At 48.1% G+C, this 22196-nt stretch overlaps 1 protein-coding gene and 1 pseudogene across 3 annotated transcripts in view; both read right to left on the bottom strand.

The window, feature by feature from the left end:
* The window catches only part of SMOC1 (SPARC related modular calcium binding 1), a 156682-nt gene that overhangs the window by 86474 nt on the left and 48012 nt on the right, over window positions 1–22196 (bottom strand). For all 3 annotated transcript variants that reach the window (XM_067732057.1, XM_067732048.1, XM_067732066.1), the window contains exons 2-3: window positions 4019–4184; window positions 2778–2890 (exon numbers count right to left, since the gene is read on the bottom strand). In XM_067732057.1, coding sequence (XP_067588158.1) covers window positions 2778–2890; window positions 4019–4184 — 279 coding nt within the window. The remainder of the gene's footprint in view (window positions 1–2777; window positions 2891–4018; window positions 4185–22196) is intronic.
* On the bottom strand, window positions 547–646 carry LOC137207291 (U6 spliceosomal RNA; annotated as a pseudogene).

Genomic DNA, 22196 nt, shown 5'->3' on the forward strand with positions numbered 1-22196 from the left:
TTTAATCCTCATCACAACCCTATGAGGTAAGCTACAGTAATACTCAATAATAGTAATAATAATAGTAACATGTAACACATATAATATAATAATAATTATTACCACATAGGACGATAATGGAGATCACAGTCTCCATTTTTCACATAAGGGTACTGTGACCCAGGGAAGTTCAGCGACGCGCCTGAGGTGGTGCGTGCATGCATGCCCAGGCCATCTAGCTCCAGGAGCAGTGTGCTAACTACCGCACTACACTGCCTTCCTCCAGTCTCCACCTCAGAGCCTCCTTTGTTTTTTTTTTTAATAGGCATTTTTATTTCTATAGAAAAGAAACAAAACAGTATAATATTCAAGTTAAAGGAGAGAACTTGATTAAACCTCTCAGAATGGAATTTTAGTACATATTTGTTTTTTATATAGATATGAATTTTAATATTTTTATACATTTCATCTAAAATTTTGCACCATACGTTTATTTTATTTATTATGATAGCTACACATTAAAGAGTCACATTTCTGGGAGAATTTTGAGACGGGGTGGAGTCACGATAAAACATGGGACGCTTCACGAATTTGCGTGTCACCCCTGGCCATGCTCATCTTCTCTGTATCGTTCCGATTTTAGTACACGTGCTGCCGAAGCGAGCACTCAGAGCCTCCTTTAAAGCTGCCAGTTCAGAGAACAGCAAGAGTATTGAGGGCTTGAGTTGGACTCCCAGCTCCCTGGCCACTCTGCGACCCGCTGTGATTGCATCTTCTGTAAATGAGGACGCTAACACCTACCTGGCAGGCTTGTGGTGAGACTTAAGTGAGAAAATGAATAAAAGCACCTCTCACAGGGCGGGCAGCCAAGGTCAGCTTAACCCTGTGGTTCTCGATCCTGGCTGAACACTTTTTTTTTTTCTTTTTTAAAACTCTACTTTATTGGTTGTCTTTTAATTTTATTTATGGATTATTATTTTTAAACATCTTTAGTGGAGCATAATTGCTTTACAATGGTGTGTTAGTTTCTGCTTTATAACAAAGTGAATCAGTTATACATATACATATGTTTTCATATCTCTTCCCTCTTGCGTCTCCCTCCCTCCCACCCCTCCAGGTGGTCACAAAGCACCAAGCTGATCTCCCTGTGCTATGCGGCTGCTTCCCACTAGCTATCTACCTTACGTTTGGTAGTGTATATATGTCCATGCCACTCTCTCACTTTGTGCCAGCTTACACCTTCCCCCTCCCCATATCCTCAAGTCCATTCTCCAGTAGGTCTGTGTCTTTATTCCCATCCTGCCCCTAGGTTCTTCATGACTGTTTTTTTAGATTCCATATATATGTGTTAGCATGCGGTATTTGTTTTTCTCTTTCTGACTTACTTCACTCTGTATGACAGACTCTAGGTCCATCCACCTCACTACAAATAACTCAGTTTCGTTTCTTTTTATGGCTAACTGGCTGAACACTTGAATCAGCGGGGAAACTTTAAAAAATACGGAGTCCCGACCTCACCACCCCTCCCATTTCCACTTCCACCTGCCCTCCGTCTGAAATCAGCAATCCCCTGGGCCCAGCACTGAAATGAAACCTGAAACCCAGTGGACCAGAGGCCAGCCTACGGCCTTTGCCCCAAGACTCAGGATTACTGGGAAGCTGTGTAAGTCCTGAGGCCTCTGCTTCCAGCCCTCAGGTGGTAGTCCCCGGACGCTACTCCACTCCACAGAGGGAGTCTGGGCACCAGGCCCGTCCCAAGCAAGTGCTGACCCACCCTTGTCCAGTCGTCCTCCCCACTTTCTTAGAGCCACCTCTGCCCCTAGACTGTGTCCCCACCTGCAGCCTGAAAGCTTTACCACCCCTTGTCCCATGCTGCCCGTGTTTCAGTCTGTGCCAACTTCAACATAGCCAGCATTACTTTTACACAAGCTCTAGCCAGCAGATCATACAGGATCAGAGGTAGGACTGCCTGAAAGGAAATTTTAGAATCTGAGTGTATGCATACACGAGTGTACATGCACGCACATGCAGACACCACACACACACACACACAGATACCACATACCACACATCACACGCATATACCACACACACATACACAGGCACTCACATACACAGACAACCCCGCCCACACACGGAAACCACACAACACAGACACACATGCACAGATACCACACACATACACCGCACACAGACACACACACACAGACAACCCTCACACACATGCAGAAACCACACAACACATGCACACAATATCACACACCACACAACATACACCATACGCACACACAGATACACACACACACACACACAGACACACAGATACCACACACCCACACATGCACTCACACTCCACAACCCCCAGACACTTTACACTCAAAGAGAGCAGAGCTTTGTTAGAGGTTTGGGGGCGGGAAGGAGGGGCATATAAAACGGGTAGTAATAAACAGTGAAGGGAATACGGGGGTTGCCCATGGAAACTGGCGAGGATAAGAAAAAATAATCAGCCTACATTTGACAGAAGAGAAAAATGAAGACGGCCAGCAGGGAGGATGGGGACCAAGCAATGCCAGTTTCCTGGCTCGTACCTGCATGAGCCTTTCAGGACCCACTGCCAGCTGGCAAGGGGTGGCATGGGGCCCAGGAGGGGGAGGCCGGCCCCAGAAAGCAACATGGAGGGTGTCAGAGAGTCCTCAGCTGTTTCCAGAAAGCGAGGCTCTCAGGGCCCTCCTGCTCCCAGGCCCTTCCCCCCAGCCTCAGCCCAGGACCCAGGCCTGAGAGACGTGGCCAAGGCCTACCTGGGTAAAGGAGCCATCCTCGCTGCACTCCGGGACAAACACCGCCTCCTGGGGCTTCTTGGCTTGCTCGAGGGCCTGAGCCCGCTCCAGGCGACACTTGCTCTGGCCAGCGTCTAAAAGAGGGAGGAGTGCATTTGAGATTCGCTTGGATCCCACACAGGAGCCATGGACAAAGCAGCTGCTGGTTCTAGAAATGCTGGGGGAAAAGCACTCTGCCGTGCAGGGGGCCCACACACAGCCAGCTGGCTGTTCCAAGGGCACAAGGGCAGGGGCTGGTGAGTGCCACGTGGCCTCACCTTCCTCTTAGTGGTACTCAGAAAAGTTGGGTGGGGGGTGGTCATATTTATACGAAGGTCTGTTTATTCTTTTTCTCCCAAGTATCCCCAGGCCCTCCTAGGGAAAAAAATGTTCTGCTTCTATTATTTTTCACTGGGTTTATTCAAAAACACTCAAGCCCAAGGAGTCTCAAAGATGTTTTGTAGTTCAAGAACTGCAAGCACTTTCTTTGGGAAATCAGAATTCGAGAGCGGCTGGCTTAGCCTCCCACAATTCCTATAATAGCTCTGACCAGTCCAGGGGTCACAAACTCACATACCTACAGGGCGTAGGAAAGTGATATAAATTAGAGAAGGGGCTGGGCGTGTGAAGAACGGCATTCAGCTTGGCAATACCATAGGGAGTGCTGAGGACTGTGGCAAACTGGAAAACGGGAGGACGTAGCTACTACTCAGCTCCAGCCACATGTTTGCCTTGAAGGAGGGAACTCAGTAACATCACCAGAGCTTCCAATTTTTTATGGGAAGTACAAAAATCCAGACTTTTAGGTTGAATTTCCCAACTTTTAAATGCTGTCTCAAATGTTTTAAATATTTTTAAACATGTGAGCTGACCAAACAAAATACATCTGTTGGCCAACAATGTGGAATCCCTATTTAGGAGCCAGCCACAATGTCTTGCCATTTTAAGCACCTCTACAAAAAAAATAATAATAATAAAAAATAAAAGCACTAGCCAAATAGCACATCTCTCTAAGCCCTGGTGGCGGTGTTTAAAAGCCAGAAAAGTACTCATCCTTCACTGGGCCAGTCCTCCTTCCCACATTGCCCGGTGGAAAGGACATGGGGAGAGGTTGGCAAGTGAAATGAATATAGACTCATTCTGAGCTCTCCCTATGGGGAGTGCCCCATGCAGGGAGCATGGTGCTCAGGTATCTCTCCTCTGCTGGGCACGTGCACACTCACCTTTGCATCTACCTCGATGTACCACACCCAGGGTTGGGTCTCGGCACTTGGCTCGCTGGTACTCACACATGGACTCGTAGGACCTGCCGTCAGAGGCACAGATAGGTTTGGGTTGAGTCCTGGAGCAGTGGAGGTTGCACTGAGGGTCACGGTCACTTATGAGAAACTAGGTTGGAAAAACAGTGAAAGGGTACAGAGGTTACTTTTGCAAGAAAAGTAAGGATGAGTCCATGACTTACAATACTCGTTTGCCCTTGGGAAGCAAGTCCAGAATAAACCGAAAGTTATTAAGCCCTAGAAGTGGTAGGAAACTAAGCAGCCACAAACGCTAACCAAGGAAGGCATCCTGTGCTCAGTAATTCACATACAGGATCTCATTAATCCTCACAACCCTATGGAATAGGAAATACCTACTTTGTAGATAAGGAAACGGAAGGCTAGGGAGAGGTAACTTGCCGGGTTTTACACAGCTCTAAGTGGTGAATTTGAACCTAGATTGGTCAGAGGTCAAACCCAAGCTTTCACCATTGGGACAGTTGGTCTCCTGGTCCATATGCTGATGGTCTCTGCATTTGGCTCTATTTGGGTACCTCCCCAAACCAGGAACTCACTAGCAATCTCTACTTTCCATCTCTGGGAAGTTTTATTGATTAGAAAGTAGTACTGAGCCCCCAGATCTATCACCTTTCCATTCTGCCCACTGCTCTCTGGCAGAATACAAGTTAAGCAATTTTCTATGAGAAAGGAATTTCCTGACTTAATATATCATCATCATCAGATTGTGAAATGCGGAGTTAAACAGTTTTCTTTACTGCAGAACTTCCCAGACGCCTTTGGTACATTCGTACGCATTATGAATCTCCAAGAGGTAGAGCAGATTAAAGATACCAAAGATATCAAGATACCAAGATACCAAAGATACTGCAAAGTATTTGCTACTCTTCCTGTTGAGCTGTGGAGTCTAATTCCCCTCCTTTGAATCTGCGCCAGCCTCAGTAACTTGCTTGACCAATAAAATGCTGTGGCAGTGATGTTCTGGGACTTTTGAGCAAGGTTACATGAAGCCTTGCAGTTTCTTCCCGGGCCTCTTGCAACACTCACTCTGGGGGAAACCAGCCACCACGTAAGAAGCCCAACAACACTGAGACTGCCATGCTAGGAGGAAGCCCAAGCTAACATGAGGCGAAACCAAGTGGAGAGAGAAATGCCCAACCAACACGGGCACAGAGACATGTGAGTGAGGAAGCCTTCAGATGAGTCTAACCTCAGCAATCATCTGACTGCAACTAACAGAGATGAAAAGGAGTAACTGCTTGAGAGACCCTGAGCAAGACCCGCCCAGCTGAGCCCAGTCAACTCGCCAGAACCGTGAGAGTTAATAAGTTGTTGTTTTAAGCCATTAAGTTAAAAAAATTTTTTTCTATTGAAGTACAGTTGATTTATAATGTTTCAGGCGTACAGCAAGGCATTAAGTTTCGAGTGGTTTGTTACACAGCAATAGATAACCAGATCAAGAGCATATGTGATTATGTATCTCCCAAACTTATTTGACCATGAACCCCTTTCCCAGTGAAGCCCTGTTAACAACTGCAGAATACAGCTGGAAAACAATAACTGGACAATACAATCCACAACTCACCCCTGCACAGGATCAACTTCCCTCAGGCTGCCCCTGCTTAAAACCCTTGAGTGGTGCCCCTCTGTCCCTGGGGACCTTCACATGGTCTCCTGGCCTGGCAGATCTGACACTGGGGCCCCTTCTCTGGCCTCAGCTCTTCCTGTTCTGTCCCCACCTTGCTCCCTGCTGGTCGGGCACACTGGCCTACTTTCCAGTTCCCAAATGGGCTACATTTGCTCCTACCCCTGGGCCTTTAGACACACTGTTCCTTCTCCCTTTCCTCCCACCCCTGCTCAGATTTGGGTTCATCTGGGAGGTTCTCCCTGACTCTCACAGGTGAGGACAGGTCCCCCTCTAATAACCTCTCACCCACCCCACACTTTTCCTTCAGGGCTCATAACATAGTTTGATGATGAATTGATTTTGTGATTTGATTAGCAATGGAATCCCCCACTCTGAGCTCCAAGAAGACAAGGATTCTGTCTCTTCTGTCCGTGAATACATCTCCAGCATCCAGCACAATGCTGCAGTACTTGATTATTTGTGGGATGAACGCATCCCTGAAGCAGCCTTTCCCACACAGCATTTACCTCCAAACCAGCTGGTGTGACGTGACAGGCCTGGTGTCCCAGGCTCCTGCCATCCCCGGGGATCACTGGGCCACTCCCCTACCCCACCCCCCATCTCCCTTTCTAAGCTTTTCCCCTCCCTCTCACATTACATGGTGGGCAGAGGTGGGCCACAGCTTCTTGCCCTAGCTCCACTTCAGAACGTAAGTTATCTCCGAGGCTGAGAGGTGAGTCTCTTCTCTCTCCATCCCCAACCCAGGCCCCTCTGCCACTACAGCCCTCTAAGCCTCCGACCCACTGGGCACCAGGGAAAACTTGGGACCCAAAGGTCCAGCTGAATGATGCAGGCTTGGAAGCCCGGGCTGTGGGCACCTGGATGCGCACAGGACCCAGGTGGCTGCAACCAGCAAAGCTGGACTAGAAGTCTCTCTTCTTCCCTCAAACTCATTCCTCATCTGTCTGCAGCCTAGAAATGCAGCCAGACCTGGCTCTGTAGTTCTGCCTGGTGAGCAGCAGGCGCCGGCCAGAGGCTGGGATCAGTGTTCTCACACTCTGGCTTGCAGGCCAACCAGTAGCCTCAAAGCTGTCCAAGAACAGATCAAGACACTGCTGTCACGCTACTCTCTCCTGGTCCGTGGAAGTCAGGGCTACTTACATGAAGTCAGACCCTGCTTTTAAGACCTATTTGTTAGTTATTTTGCCATGTCAATCCCCAGGAGCCAGGGAACAGCATGCCCTTTGTTCTCACGATCACACAAGGAGAGAAATACCCGTATCTTCTAACACCTGGGAAAATCAAGGAACTCATCCTTGGTCACAGAGGGATCTGGTTGCCAGACCTTAAGTCTGAAGAGTGATAATAATAAGTGCTGATAATCATACGTCACTTACGATACGTTAACTAATTTAACCTTCCCAATAGCCCTAGGAGGCAGGGTACGCTAAGTGTGCGTCAGTGCTGAACTTGACACCCAGGGCCTGGCTCCAGAGCCACGCTCCTAACCACTACACTGAACTGCCTTGAATTATCACAGAGTAACACTGCAAACAGAAACTCTGACCCAATTGCAAAATTGGATTCAGTTTGGGATTAGCAGATACGAACTACTATATAAAAAGCAAAAAAACAAGGTCCTACTGTATAGCACAGGGAACTATATTCAATATCTTGTAATAAACTCTAATGGAAAAACAACAAACAAACAAACAACTGGATTCCCAAGTCAAAAACTGTTTACCAAGAGCCTACTCCATGTGAGACACCAACTGCTGAAGATCAGATAAGACAGCCCTGCCCTCCAGGCACTTTAAACCTACTGTGAGAAGCTCCTCATACAGCTTTGTTCACCTTCAAAAAAGAGGAATTGTGGAAGACACGGTTTCTTTTCAAACTCAAAGAGGTTGCCCTGTTGTCTCTTCACAGCTCATGGGAGAGGGGAGCTGCAGGCATCCCTGTGGTGTTGAAGAACAGGCCATAAATTTGGTTTGGAAATGGTCTGCCCTGGGCCAACAGAGATGCCATGGCAGCTCTGCCGGAGACCAGCTTCATAACTAGGGGAACACTGCGTGGAGACAGACAGGTTAAAGGCAGCTTCAGAAGAAGCCCCACCTGTCTCCACACATGGAGATCCTTCCAGCTTCAGAAGAGCTCCCAAAAGGGTCCATCTAGAAATGACTGGCCCCCAAGGCCAAGGGAAAAAGTTCTGAAACAGTCCAGGACCGTTGCTAAAGACCATCTCCAATCATCTGTGGTGACTAATTTGTATCTATTTTAGGAACCAAAAAAGACAATGAGTTCTATAAAATGGAGGTTTGTTTTTTTTTATTGAGGTATAGTTGATTTACCATTTTGAATAAGCTTCTGGTGTACAATCAGTGATACACAATTTTTCAAGATTATACTCCATTTATAGTTATCACAAAATATTGTCTATATTCCCTGTGCTGTACAATATAGCCTTATTTATAAGGCTATATTGTGCAGCTTATTCATTTTATACATAGCTGTCTTTACCTCTTAATCCTTTACCCCTATCTTACCCCTCTCCCCTTCCCTCTCCCCACTGGTAACCACTAGTTTGTTCTCTATATCTGTGAGTCTGTTTCTTTTCTGTTATATTCACTAGTCTGTTGTATTTTTTAGATTCCACATATAAGTGATGTCATACAGTATTTGTCTTTCTCTGACTGACTTATTTCACTAAGTGTAATACCCTCCAAGTCCATCCATGCTGTTGCAAGTGGCAACGTCTCATTCTTTTTTATGGCTGAGTAGTATTCCATTATATATATGTATATATGTATATATATGTATATATATATATATACACCACATCTTCTTTGTCCATTAATGACTATGCCCTAATACGTTCACCCAAACCTCCAGGGACCCTAGGGCATTACTTGGGTCCACAAACACTGCTTGTTCAGCCATCCACTGATCCACTTTTATACTTAACAAGCAAGCACTACGATGCCCCCTGCATGCAAGGCATGGGAAGCAGAACACAGCCAGCATAGTCCTGCCCTCAACGAGCTTGCACTCTAGGGTGGAGAGAACAAGCAACCTGACATCGATCATGCAGCAAGGGAACAGGATACCACAGGACCAAGAGAAGATTTCATTCTTGGGACTCAGCAATGCTACAAAGCCACAGAGTCCAAAAGAACTTTCTGCAGTGATGGACATGTTCTATATCTGTGCCATCCAGTGTGGAAGCCACAAGCCACGTGTGGCTATGAAGCACTAAATCGTAGCTAATGCAACTGAAGGACTAAATCTTTGGTTGCATTTAGTTAACTTAACTTTGCATAGCCATATGTGGCTAGTGGCTGCCAGATTGACGAGCACAGCTATTGTGGGGAGGGACGGGGGGGGTGGGGAGAGAATGGCTCACCCTCACTGGAGTTTCTCCTAGTTGAGCCAAGCTACGACAGACTGGACCAAGAAGCAGATCCTGCGATAATATCTGCATTTGGAAACTGGACATGAAATCATGAATTCGTTATTATGGGTTTCAACAGCAGAACATCCCAGGAGTTCAACACAGTCCACCTGCAGTCACAAAGACAGTTTTCTTCTCTTCTGGAGACAAGAGGGACAGGCTGCAAGTACCCAGGACCTCCCATGACTGGGTCATTTCTCTCGGCCCACAGACAAAGCTTGAAGGGTCTGAGTCACCCTGCTGGAACTGAACCCCCGGGCCACAGAAGTCTGTTGTGGGCTCAAGAGCAATCAGAGTTGGTGGAAAGTTTTGGTGCTGGGCAGAGGCAAGCTGTCTCCCCGATGAGGCAGACGCTAAACCATTTCCCTCTGGGGAGGAAATAGTATTTTCATAAAAATCCTCACATCCCTTCCCTTCCTTCTTCCTCACCAAAAGACAACAAAAACAAAATAATTATGTTAAGTATGATTGTGTAATACAGAAACCAAACGAAAAGGGCCGGGACAATTGTGCATTTGCAAACGGTTCCTATTCCCTCCCTCTCTCCTTGGGGAGTGAGCGATTCCAAAGCAAACACACAGCATTTTGTGTTCTGCTCGCATCTGTAAAGGAGGACAAGCACTTGAAATACATAAAAACAATCCATCCTTCCTACCGGAAAAGGGAGCTGCCGACGGGGGCTGTGTCCACCAGAGAAGAGGTGGGGGTAGATGAAATCAATGTTAGACCTACAGTCCCTTCTGTCTGAAATGCGCACACGTTGATCCTTGCCCTCAGGTTCCAGAAGAGCAGAATGTAAACCCTGCCACAGCTTTTGCTCAGGGAGACCACTCCAGTACCACAAGCTGTGTTAGGTTTGACAGACTGCCAAGTTTCCATGACAATAGAGGGAACAACAGAGGCAGCCTAAGGTTCCATCTGGGAGGAGATGTTCAATTCTTTATAATAGGGAGTTGGTTTCACAGCCTTAACTTCCACCTGTACCATGCTGATTTCACCAGCATCTAAAATTCTAAAAAGGCATCTTGCTGGAAACATGCCTATATCTATATTTTTCCCAGGTATAGAAGAGGGGGCAGGAACTGTACTCTACAACCAGGGCAATGGTTTGGAAGTGTGAGGTCCACAAGTTGGAGGAGCAAGTGGCATTCCCTTTATGATATCAGACTAAAAATCACAGGCCAAACTCAAATAATTTGAGGGTTTTTTTAAAATAAATTCATTCATAACACAGCTTCGGCTACTCACTTTTAACTTTTTTGTTTCACTCATCAATTGCTGGAAAAAAAAACCACCCCCATACTCAGTGGCTTCAAACTATTCATCGTTTCTCCCAATTCTCTGGGTTGGCTGGGCTCAGCTGGGAGGTTCTTCTGATCCACATGGTTTCAGCTGAGATAACAACCAGGCTGCATTCATCTGGGAGCATGGCTGGGGCCTGGAGCATACACTGTGACTTCAGGCACTGGTGCCTAGTTGGAGTGCCTGAAGTGGCAGGGAGCCTGGCTGGGCCTCTCTCTCCAGCAGGTTTTCTTCTTTTATCCATGATGACTTCTTTCAATCCTAAATCTCATGTATAGATGTTTGACTTTTTGCCACCAAACTTTCTCCCAAGTTCCAATTCCACACCGCCACTGAAGTCATCATCCTAAGAAGCAAATGCTTTCATGTTTTAAACACTACTGTTAACTTCCTTGGAGCTCCTGCTGCCTTGTGTTCATATGCCTATCGAAACCCTTGATATACTTCATTATCATTTATGTAGGTACATGTCTAGAAAAGACTGTGTCTTATTCTTCTTTATGTACACAGGGCCTAACCCAGTGCCTGATCCAATGCAGTTGTTCAATACATGTTTGAAGAATGAATGGGTGAATATCAAACCTTACCTAAAAGATATCCTTTTTCTATCACTTACTATAAAAAGAGATACTCTTTGTCCAACCACCACCAAAAGCTTAACACTCTCAAATGCATAGAATAATGGAAGCTGTTGGGTCCCTTTTTTTTTCTTTTAAGAAAAATCTATCAGATAAAGAAAGCCATACATTAACCATTGGATTTTCCCCTTGAATTTAAGGAAAGGAAAAAAAACATCCCTGAGTCACCGAAGAGAATGTAGCTGAGTGGCTGAGACAGTATCCATATACCCACAGTATCATCATAAGATATCATCAGTAATTGTCCCTAGAATTCATTCCCAGTGAAACTGGCCTTAGCCTGAGAATTTTCCTCACAAAGCCTTGGAAGGCTTTCCACCACCCTGCAGATAAGTCATGTCACCCATAAGTCTGGCAGTCATCTGAGATGCCCAAGGTTGCTAAGCCTGAAGTGAGTTATGTTAAGGCAGGAAACTCTGACAATTTAACAGCCAATGTGATTAGCACTCTGGTTTTTCTGAGCTACCATATGCACGTACTTGAGTAAGAACAACAGCCAGATTCATTTATTAATCATATTTTTGACACCCTGAATTAATTTTTTCCATAGTGATTCTATGTTATAAATAATGGTGAGTGTCCCAACCCAATCTGCTAATGTCTACTTGGAAGGAAGAGAAGGAGGAGCCCTACCCCGTGTGCCTGCTGAGTAGGTAACGGGCACGGTCAAGGCCCCCAGTGCCAGCCCCCCGAACTGGGTGGAAATCCTTGGCCCCCTCGTGCTGTTCCTTCCTGCCTCGGGATTTGGCACGTGTGGGCCCTTTTCCCTGGACTGTGCTTCCACCTCATAAACTCCTATTCATCCTTCAGTCTCAGTGCAGATGCCGCTTCCTCAGAGCATTTGACTTCTCTGCTAAGTCAGGACCCTGTGATAAGCCTCCACACACCCTGCACTTTCCACTGTGGCCTGGGTCACGATTGTAATTAAATAACCAACTATTTAATTATATGTTCCTTGCCCCTCCTCCCCACTAAGCTGAAAGCTCCCTGCAGGCAGGAACCACAATCTGCTGGGTGTCACCCTGCTGGATCCCCAGTGCCCAGCAGGGGCCTCGCCCAATAGATGCAATAAATATCTATTGAGTGAATGAATGAAGAGTAAACTGAGGCTTGGCCAGGTTGAGCTAGTAAGTGGTAGACCACGCCTCTCAGTCTGACTCAGTGGCCCAGATTCTTTCTGCTACACCTCACTGCCTCCTTCAAGGCAGGACGGCGAGCGCTGAGCCCCGGAGGGTGGAGCTGGGGGCTGTCTGTTGTTAGCTCTGGCATCAGTGGCTGGGGTCTTGGCGGCGGCCCCTCTGGTGGACAGCAGAGGAGGAGGACTCGGCAAGCAAAGGGAGCTTTCCACAAGGAGGGATTTTTTTTTCCCCGTTATGTTTGTAAGTCCAAGTCCAGCTCAAGTTTTTAGACCTCAGGCACTAAATAGCATTTCTGGGAGGTACGTCTGCTCTTGAAAGGGGGAATAGCAGTGCCTGGAACAAAAAGTCGAGAACCAGGGGCTTCCCTGGTGGTGCAGTGGTTGAGAGTCCGCCTGCTGATGCAGGGGACACGGGTTCGTGCCCCGGTCCGGGAAGATCCCACATGCCACGGAGCAGCTGTGCCCGTGAGCCATGGCCACTGAGCCTGCGCGTCCGGAGCCTGTGCTCCGGACGGGAGAGGCCAAAGCAGTGAGAGGCCCGCGTACCGCAAAAAAAAAAAAAAAAAAAAAGTCGATAACCACGTTCCAGACGTCTAGCTGCATGCAGCTCGGCCGCTCACTCTCCAATCAGGCACTGTCCACCTCCCGTCACCGGATTCACCATCCTCACAACCAGACTTTGGTCTTTTTCTCCAAGGACCGTGTCTTTGGGAACAAGGAGCCGTTTCACATGAGAACATCACTCACCCACCCTCTATCTAATCCATCATCTGCCCTGAAAATCCACATCCCCATTTCTGCCAGCTCGCTCTCACCCTTCCCTGACCCCAGAGCCACGGCATTTACACAGGTGCAAAGGAGGGCCTCGATCAGGGCCGGCCTCAGAGTGGGGCTCCCGGAGATGGAGGAGGGGAGATAAGGGAGGTCAAAGGGAAGGGGAGGTCTGCAGTATCAGCGGCGTCTGCTCTTCTTCTCCACACCTCCACGAGCGAGGCCTGACAACAGCACGCCCGATTAAAGGGCTTTTCACGCTGCTGAGGGAAAGCAGACGTCCCCCTCCAGCTGTTTGGCAGCTGGAACCACTTCTGTTGCTTTAGCCAGGAGAGGCCTGACCCCTGTCACCCCAGCCCCACCCCCTCCCCAAGGGAGGAATTTCGTGGTCACCCCAGCCTGTCCACCCAGTTTCCCTCCTCCACTGCGCCCCCCACAGTACAGGAATGATGGAGCAGGACCCAGGGGACAAGGCTGTCTTACATCAGGTGCCGTTGTGGGGGAGGGGTGGGGGAGGGTCAGTGGGTTTGACATAGCAGCTGGGACCCTGGATGGAAAGAGGCACTAACAAGGCTGCAAAGGTAAAGCTTCTAACTCACACAGACCCTGTCCACACCCCCATACCATGCCCCATGCCAGCCTATTAGAAAGGCGGGCACAGATCAAGTGTGGGTTAGGGCCCAGGTCATCAGATTTCCAAAATATGAAGCATTCTTCCAAGTGAAAGGAGCCAGACTCAAAAAGCTACATACTGTCTGGGTCCATTTACGTGACAATCTGGAAAAGGCAAAACTATACGGATAGAAATCAGATCTGTGATTGCCGGGGATTGGAGGTAGGGGGAGAAGTATGAGAGAATGGGAGAGGTGGCAGTAGTCTCTATCTTGAGTATGATGGTGGTGATGGAACTACAAAAATTTGTTAAAAACCATCAAAGTGTACACCTTAAAAAGGTGAAGTGGGGCTTCCCTGGTGGCGCAGTGGTTGAGAGTCCACCTGCCGATGCAGGGGACACGGGTTCGTGCCCCGGTCCGGGAAGATCCCACATGCCGTGGAGTGGCTGGGTCTGTGAGCCATGGCCGCTGAGCCTGCGCCTCCGGAGCCTGTGCTCCGCAACGGGAGAGGCCACAACAGTGAAAGGCCCGCGTACCGCAAAAAAAAAAAAAAAAAAAAAAAAAAAGGTGAAGTGTACTGCGTATAAATCCTATCTCAATAAACAAAAAAGAGAAAAGCACAAAACTAAAGAAAAACATCAGACCTCCCATAGGTACACAAAGAGGTTTCTGGAGATTTCTCCTCCCACCCCCTTCAATGACCAGGCATCAGGCTAGGTGCATTGGGGGTTATGAAAATAAACAAGAACAAAGGCCCTGCCCCCAAAAGTGGATCCGGTTGCCAAGACGGACATGTGTACAGCTAACTCCATCAGGACATCATTTTCAAAACCAGCAACCAGGAATCAAAGCCTAAGTCACAAACAGACAAAAGGATAGACTATTTGAAAATGGGATGCCAGGAAGTCCAAGATGTAAGATGGCTAACTCTTTAAGAGAGAGAGGAGAGGAGAGGAGAGGAAGGAAAAAGAGGCATCCATTCAGCAAAGAATAACTGAGCACCTATGCTGAGTGTTGGGGACAGAGCAGCTGGCCCCATGTTCTGAGGGGTCAGAGCAAGAGGTTAATGCAGACTGCAAGGATGCAGGAGGATTTCTCAGAAAAGGGGCCGTGACTGGGTGGTAAAGGATTTCAACAAGCAGGAAGGGTTGTTAAGGGCATTCTAAGCAACAGCAACAGGTACACAAAAGTAAAGAAGCAAATTCGAAAGATAGTTTTGAAATGACCATTTATGGAAGACATAAGGCTTTAGGGCCAGGTTTGGGGTGAGATCATGGAGGGTCTTAAAACTCCCATTTGCCTTTTGTTTCCTTAAAGAATTGGAAGCCAGTGAAAAAAGTAAAAGACAAGATCAGACGTGAGCTTTAGAAACCTCTGGCAGGGATGTGAAAGACAACAGAGAGACTGATTAGGGGGTTACTATAGCTGAACATAAAGGCAGGAGGAATTTCGAGAAGAGGGGGCATACATGAGCCAAGGAAGTGGCTGCGTGAGACAACTGGGTGAGATAAAAGCACCAAGAACCAAATAGCTGTCTGTGGGGAGTGGGATTGCGGCCCGGTGGAGATGCTCTGTGTTCTCCATCACAGCCCGGAGGGACTTCCGCGAGGCTAGGAAGGGAAAGGTCGGGGCAGGGGGATGCCACAAGCACGCGTGTCGGCAAGGAAGAAGGAGACACAGCGAACAGGTAGAGATGAAAATATTTCTTTGAACGAGCGGAATCCCTTAGCTTAAAAACCGTTTAGGTTTTAGCCCTCCTCGATCACCGACAGGGCGACAAGCCTTCTGATCAGAGGCACAAAGCATTTATTTTTGTTTCCCGCTTGCAAGACCCCAGTCACTAAATTCTAGCCAATGGAACTCAGGAAGCGAGGGCATAGAGAAAGTCACTGGCCCATCCCCCCACCCCGCATCCCTCAAACTCTGCCACCAGTGTAAATAAAAACACCTTGCTCTCCAAATCAAATAAACAGAGTGCTCTCCAGGACCCAGATTTTTTTTTTTTTCAGTTCTCTCAGCCCATTAGCCCCGGAAAAAAATAAAGGTTACATTGATGATATTAACAAGGAACAACAAAGTGGTCTTGTACTCAGGGTACATCCAAGAGATGGTGGATTACAAGAGAACTCAGACTTGGTATGCAAAGCAAAGAGGACAGCGAAGGTGTTCTTAAGTACCTGTTTTGCTCTAAGTGCCAATTCATCTCAATGACACACACGTCTGGCAGTCAGCGTTTGCTAAATTAGCACTATCTCTCTACCTGGCAAGAGCAATTTATTCCACCAAGGCTAGTGGTTCCTTACAAGGTTATCCTTGGACACTCCCACAGGCTCTGCCCCGGGGACATGCTTCAAGTTTCCAGCGGGTATTAGTAAGAACGGAACTATCTCACACATCACTGAGCATCCTGGCTAGTGGCGATGGGGCCCAGACACGACTCCTGCACATCCTGGCCCTGCCCCACCATCCTCAGTCCCACCCTCACTAGTAGCATTTTATGCCTTGTGATGTGTGACATTTGGTTTATAACCACGGGAATGAGTAAGGAGACTGGTCAGGATTGGGGGTAATGACTATGGTAAGAGATGACTGGGCTTGGTCCTGACCCAGCTGGGTGCTGGGCAGTGACTGAGACCCTCTGGCTGGAAGGACAAGGTCCACAAACAGAACTGTTTTCACAGGAGGCTGGGTGAGATTCTGGGAAAAGTAGGAGATGCAGAATCTGAGAAGGGTGTGTTCAAGAGGTTCCAGGTCACCTTGAGAGATTCTAGGAATACACAGAGCTATTTCAGGGCCTAGGTGACAAAGAGACACAGAAATGAGGCAGGACCTTTCCCCATCTCTGCCTGAAACCCAGCCCTGCTCTGGCAACTGAACCAACAGCTCTGGCAGCTGCCGGAGATAGTTCCACTGGCACAGACTCGGGCCTTCTCATTATGGGCACTGCCAGCAATGAGGTTCCTCTGGGCAAAGGGTAAAATTATGACTAGTTTGTGGAAATATGTAAAGCACCCCAAAGAAGGGACTGAGAGGAATTGCCGTTTGAGTAGATGAGGGTCTTGTAGTCATTGCAATTTGGGAGGAAAGGTCAACGTGTCACCATTTTGTCCTCAACAGACAGAAGAGACCTGGAAATACCAGTTCTAAGAAAGACGCTAGAAGGAGTGCAGGCCCACTTAGCAGGCTGCCGAAGTCAAAACAAGCAGCCTGAACTTAAGGAGAATTTGCAAAGGCCAGCTGAGCATCCAGAAATCCAGTTTCCAAAATGGCAACACTGGATATGGTTGTCAGGCTCCCAGGCTGGTCAACAAAATGCCTCAGTACCTCATTATGTGGCTAAAATAAAGCGACTAACACACAGCCCAGAACAGAGGGGTGGGAGTCGGGTAGTCCCCCAAATGAAAGGGCTGGGCAGCTGCCCTTTTGCGGGGCGCAATTACCACCTCTGGTTCGAGAGTGCAGAGTGAAGAACATTAGGGGAGAAAGCTGCTAGCTAAGTTACGTGCAAAAACAATGACTCTGGAAGTCTTTGTTTTCCTCTCCTTGTGGATTTGCTCTGTGCTGTCAGCTGTAAGTCCTTCAACACCACCAAATGTTCCCCATAGGAGGGGAATGGACACTGTTTACTGAACCCCACAGCACCCAGAGAGGTCACGATCAGACACTCCTGCACCCAGAGAGGTCACGATCAGACACTCCTGGTCCCCTCCCCCTGACAATGGGTGAGTTGTGCAGGTGAGATCCCCAACCAGCATGTTTCCTGTCCACACCCCTCACACCGAGAGCCCGCAGCATCCTGTGTGGTGGAGAGGCCCCAAAGCCCCCTTTGGGACTGAACCCCTTAACCTGAAAAACAGACCCTCATCTTGGCCGCGTTCCCTTCCTCATCTTGCTAGAGGGCCACCTTTAGCCCTCACCATCCGCCACTTGGGATTCTTGATGCTGCTGCTGTTAGTTTTCTGCCCTTAGAAGATATTTGTCCACTTGCCTATTCTGCAGTGAGTCCTCCAGCCTTTTCCACTTACTGCTCCCCTTATCACCACAGAAGGGCCCCAAAGAGCCTCACCACAGCCCACCCAAGATAAAAGGCTTCCACACAAAGTATAAACATAACGGGAAGGAGAGGCAGGAGTATTACACCCTCCCAGCCCCTGGGAATTATTCCATGGCTCCACGATAACTAAATGGAGAAACTGGTATACTTTCAATGTCACGGGATTATCGCGGAGGAAAATGTCATTTTAATGCCCATTTCGCTTGGGCCAGATACGATGGCATATACACACAGGCGCATCTTCGTCTCTACTTACACAGTGGAGCAATTTATATTGACAAGGGAGATAACAGAGGAAGAAACGTTTTATCCACAGCACTTGAGGAAATCCACTCCCTTACAGCACTAAGCCCTGGGGATGAGAGCTGAGCAAGTACAGACTAAAACAAACAGAAGAGGAAATCCCAGTCTTGCTATGTCATCGAATTATGTCGGGGCTGTGTGTGCTTAAACTGTGTGTTTCCTTTTATTGCTCTTTCCACTGTCATCTTGAGATCCTGCTGCAGTATGCTGGCCTCCAGATCACCAAACACCAAACGCACAAGCATAGACACACACACCCAATGCCTTTAAAGTCACTCACAGACAAAAGAGAAGAAAGAGGTGGGCCCATGTGGGACTGCCATGTGCCACGTTAAACCTGATGCTGTCACATTGTCTCGGGCTGAAAATCCCCACTGCGTAGCTCAGACAAGGATTAATTACTGCTGTCCAGGGCCCGGCCTCACATCTTACTTCACACAAGTCTGAGGCTGTTCTGGGCAGGAGAGAAATCCTGCCCAAACTGGGCCAAGGAAAAGTCAATAAAACCATGTCAAATTCTACAGGCAGGGATGGTCTTGAGTGGAAACCCAGAACAAGCCCATTCCTGAGAGAGAGAGACCGAAAGAATGGTTCTTCCGTTTTCCAACCCTTTTAGGTCTCGGGCACAGAGAAAGTCTTTCTTTTAAGGATAAAAACTTGTATTTGACTTGTGAGGACCTTTTTCTTTTAGTCCAGACATTTATAACCCTTAAGTTCAGATCTCCCTCAAACGTTGGATGAGGTGACCTGATTGAGAGGACATCTACCTTTGCACTTAGCAGATCCCATCAGGTAAGCAATCCTGTGGAAACGAGGCAGCAAGGGGCAGGCTAGATTTACTCAGCAGAGCCTGCAGGGCCCACAGAGCAAGCCGGCCCACTCCCAGGGAATGGGACTCCTCCTTTGTGCTGTGAGGTACAGTGCCCACAAAGACTGCGCACTAAAGACTGTTAATCCAGGCCCCAAGGGCGGTCTCAAGGCCAAGGAAATGCTCACAATATAAAGTGAAATAAAACCAAAGTAGAATATCAAACATATATGTGTGTGTGCAGATAGATAATACTAGAGAGACAGATAAACGTGCATGTATATATACATACATACATGCATATACATAATACATGCATGTACACAAGTGTACTTAGGTATATCTTCCTTCCACTCCAGAGAGACAGAGAGAAAGAGAGAGGACAAAAGATAGAAGGAAATACACCAAAATGTTAACAGTGGCTATCTCCGAATGCTGGGAATATAGATGTGTTTGATCGGTATTTTCCTTTTCACTTTTCTTTATTTTCCAAGGTTCCTACAATATGCTTGCTTCAAGGGAGTTTGAAAGGGAAGCACACACAAAACTCCACTGACCCAGGCCTGCCTCTTAAGCAAAGTTGCCTTCAAAACTCTAGCCCAAGCTCTGGTGTCACCTCAGGATCATCAAAGCCTGAGAGCCAGAGGTCCACCCAGGCCAGGCACTGGGAGAAACTTGCCCTAGCTGGGAGTGGGAGGGCAGGGTGCCTTCCTCTGGGCTTCTTTATCTCCTGGCGTCTGATCAGATTTCCTGTTCTGCGCCACACACACAGCTCTCGTAAAGAAGACACAGAACAACTCAGCATCCTTTCCACGGGGTGTCATGCTGGGCCGGATGATCCCAGAGCAGCATCCCTCCAGGCAACAGCCTTGTCACCACGGCATCTCCGGCTTCAGCTCAGGTGGCCCAGCCAGTCTCCAGCCTTCCCGACTGAAGGAACTCTGAATCTCACCCATCGGCACGAACTCTAATCTTCCGGTCCAAAGCGATGCAGTGACAGGGTTTGCCAGCAGCCTTCAGCAGCCTTCCAAAGGCACACATGTAGCTGGCATCAACCATCACACTGCAGGGTGATGACGGGTGGTGAGTATGCTGTCATCTGTGGGGATGGGGGAGGAGTGAAAATCCATGGCTAAAAATGAGGCCTTGGGGGGACAAGCAGCTGTGGCTTCAGGTATGGGAGGGAAAGGGAGGGCCATCTGCTCTCCCATCATTCCTGCAAGATGCCTTTTAGAACAAAAATGTCCTTGCATTTCCTTCCTTGCAAAGTGAATCAAAACTTGCAAAGTAGTTCTGTATCCTGGCTCCACAAATTGCCGCATTCATTCATGGGATAAATATTTACTAACCTTTCTATGGACCCGGCTTGGTGCTGGGCACTGGGCGCAGTGAGGGCCACAGTGACACGGTCCCTGCCCTCGAGGGCTGTGCTGAGTCTCTACAACCCTCCTGCTCACAGTTCACACACAGATAATGTTCTTCTAGATCCTAGGTACCCCCAAGCCCTACAGAGTCGAGACCCAGGCACAGGTTTCAGAGTCGGAATAAGCCAAAGTAGGACATGCCACCCATACGTGACAGACTCCTCGGGGAAGGCTCTTCTTGGGCTGAACCCTAACACGGCTGATCCCACACACAGAAGACAGTGCCATTCCTGAGCTTATCCAGAGAAACAGATCGGGCCTAAAGAGAGCCCAGAAAACTGGCTGTTAGAGGGACTCATGAGGCCCCCAGACCAAGTCCTGACGTTGCTCAGGGTCAGACAGTGTCAAGATCCAGGGGGCACTGCCTCCCAGCCTGGCCTCCAAAAAGACAGGGCTAAGGTAACGTGCTGGAGCACTTGAGGAAACTGTTCTTCGTAGGGAAAGCAGAAAAAGACAATTTCCCAACTGCCCCTTTTTACCTGAATAGAGTGTGTCCTCCCAAGTCTTAACGCATTTAAAAAGCATTTCTGAAGAAGATGCTTAAAGTCGAAGCATCTTTACTTTAAATAGATTCTCCATGCCAGATCTAAATCTGTTGGGGTCTCAGTATCCACCAGAAAACTGCCTAAAAACCCTATATTTTAGTGTGGAAGTTCCAAAAAAGAAGACTATATTTATCTAACCTAGGCTATAAAACACCTAATTGCACAGCTAAAATTTCAAAGCACTCTAAGGGAAAGTTGGAGGGGATGGGGCCATAACAGAAATAACTTGCAGGGAAAAAGAGAGAGGGGGTTCTCATTTGTTGTATTGACTTCTGTGTGCGAGGCACAGTGCAAGGCATCTTGCGTAAATTATTTTCAGTGACCCTGACAACCCAAGAGATAATACTTCGCATCCTACTTGGCAGGTGAGGAAACTGAGGCTCGGAGAAGTTAAGCAACTGCTCAAGGTTACACAGTCAGAATCCAAGCCCACAGCTATGACTCCATAATATCACAGCCAGCAAGGACCAGAGAACCGTTTGAGGACCCACAAGAGTTACCTGATCTAACCTTGGTCTACATAAATGCTCAGCAGTCCGAAAAATGCAATCTGACGTGGCTATGTCCTCACACAAAGCTGAGTAAAGAAGACGTAGACTTCTAATACCCTGTCATCACAGTCTCACTGCGTCCCACCCACCCCCTTATAAAAGGATGGGACAGGAGGGCAGTGAGGAAGAGTAGGACTAAACAAAGACTCTGGATCCTTCACAGGCTGCAACAGCTGGTCCCCAGAGGCACTTTTCCCAGTACCCCACACTTCCCACCCCTGTGGTCTAGCTCAGCCCCATCTTCCCAGCTCCTCCAGCTGGATTGGGGGCTGCTCTGTCTCTCTCGGGGAGCTGCTCTCTGACACAGTCAGGTGAAAATAACGGGGGTAAAGTTCAGAGTCAATGCCATTCTATTTCTGATGTGGGGAAAGGGGGTTGTCCTTCTTTATGAGTCGGGGGGAAGATGGATGACAAACTAACTCAATACCCCAACTGTCAGGCAGGTGTGACATTTGTAATAGCAACCAGATCTGAGCCTTTCACAGGACACAGCAAAGAAGGTTCTATTTGGAAAGTGCTCTGTACCTGGCAGAAAATGCAGGTGTTAAAGGCAGAGACTTTGAGTCCCGGGATCCAGTCCCTGGACTGTGGACTTCAGTCAAGATACTCGATGAGTCTCAGTTTCCTCATCTGTTAAGACTGGAAATGTAGCAGTTCTATCAAAAGTAGAACTGAGAATAAAAGAGTAGGTTGGTAGGCTTCCCTGGTGGCACAGTGGTTGAGAGTCTGCCTGCCGATGCAGGGGACACGGGTTCGTGCCCCGGTCCGGGAAGATCCCACATGCCGTGGAGCGGCTGGGCCCGTGAGCCACGGCCGCTGAGCCTGCGCATCCGGAGCCTGTGCTCCGCAACGGGAGAGGCCACAACAGTGCGAGGCCTGTGTACCGCAAAAAAAAAAA

Source organism: Pseudorca crassidens, chromosome 1, assembly GCF_039906515.1.
Source record: "Pseudorca crassidens isolate mPseCra1 chromosome 1, mPseCra1.hap1, whole genome shotgun sequence".
In the NCBI taxonomy this organism is placed as follows: Eukaryota; Metazoa; Chordata; class Mammalia; order Artiodactyla; family Delphinidae; genus Pseudorca; species Pseudorca crassidens.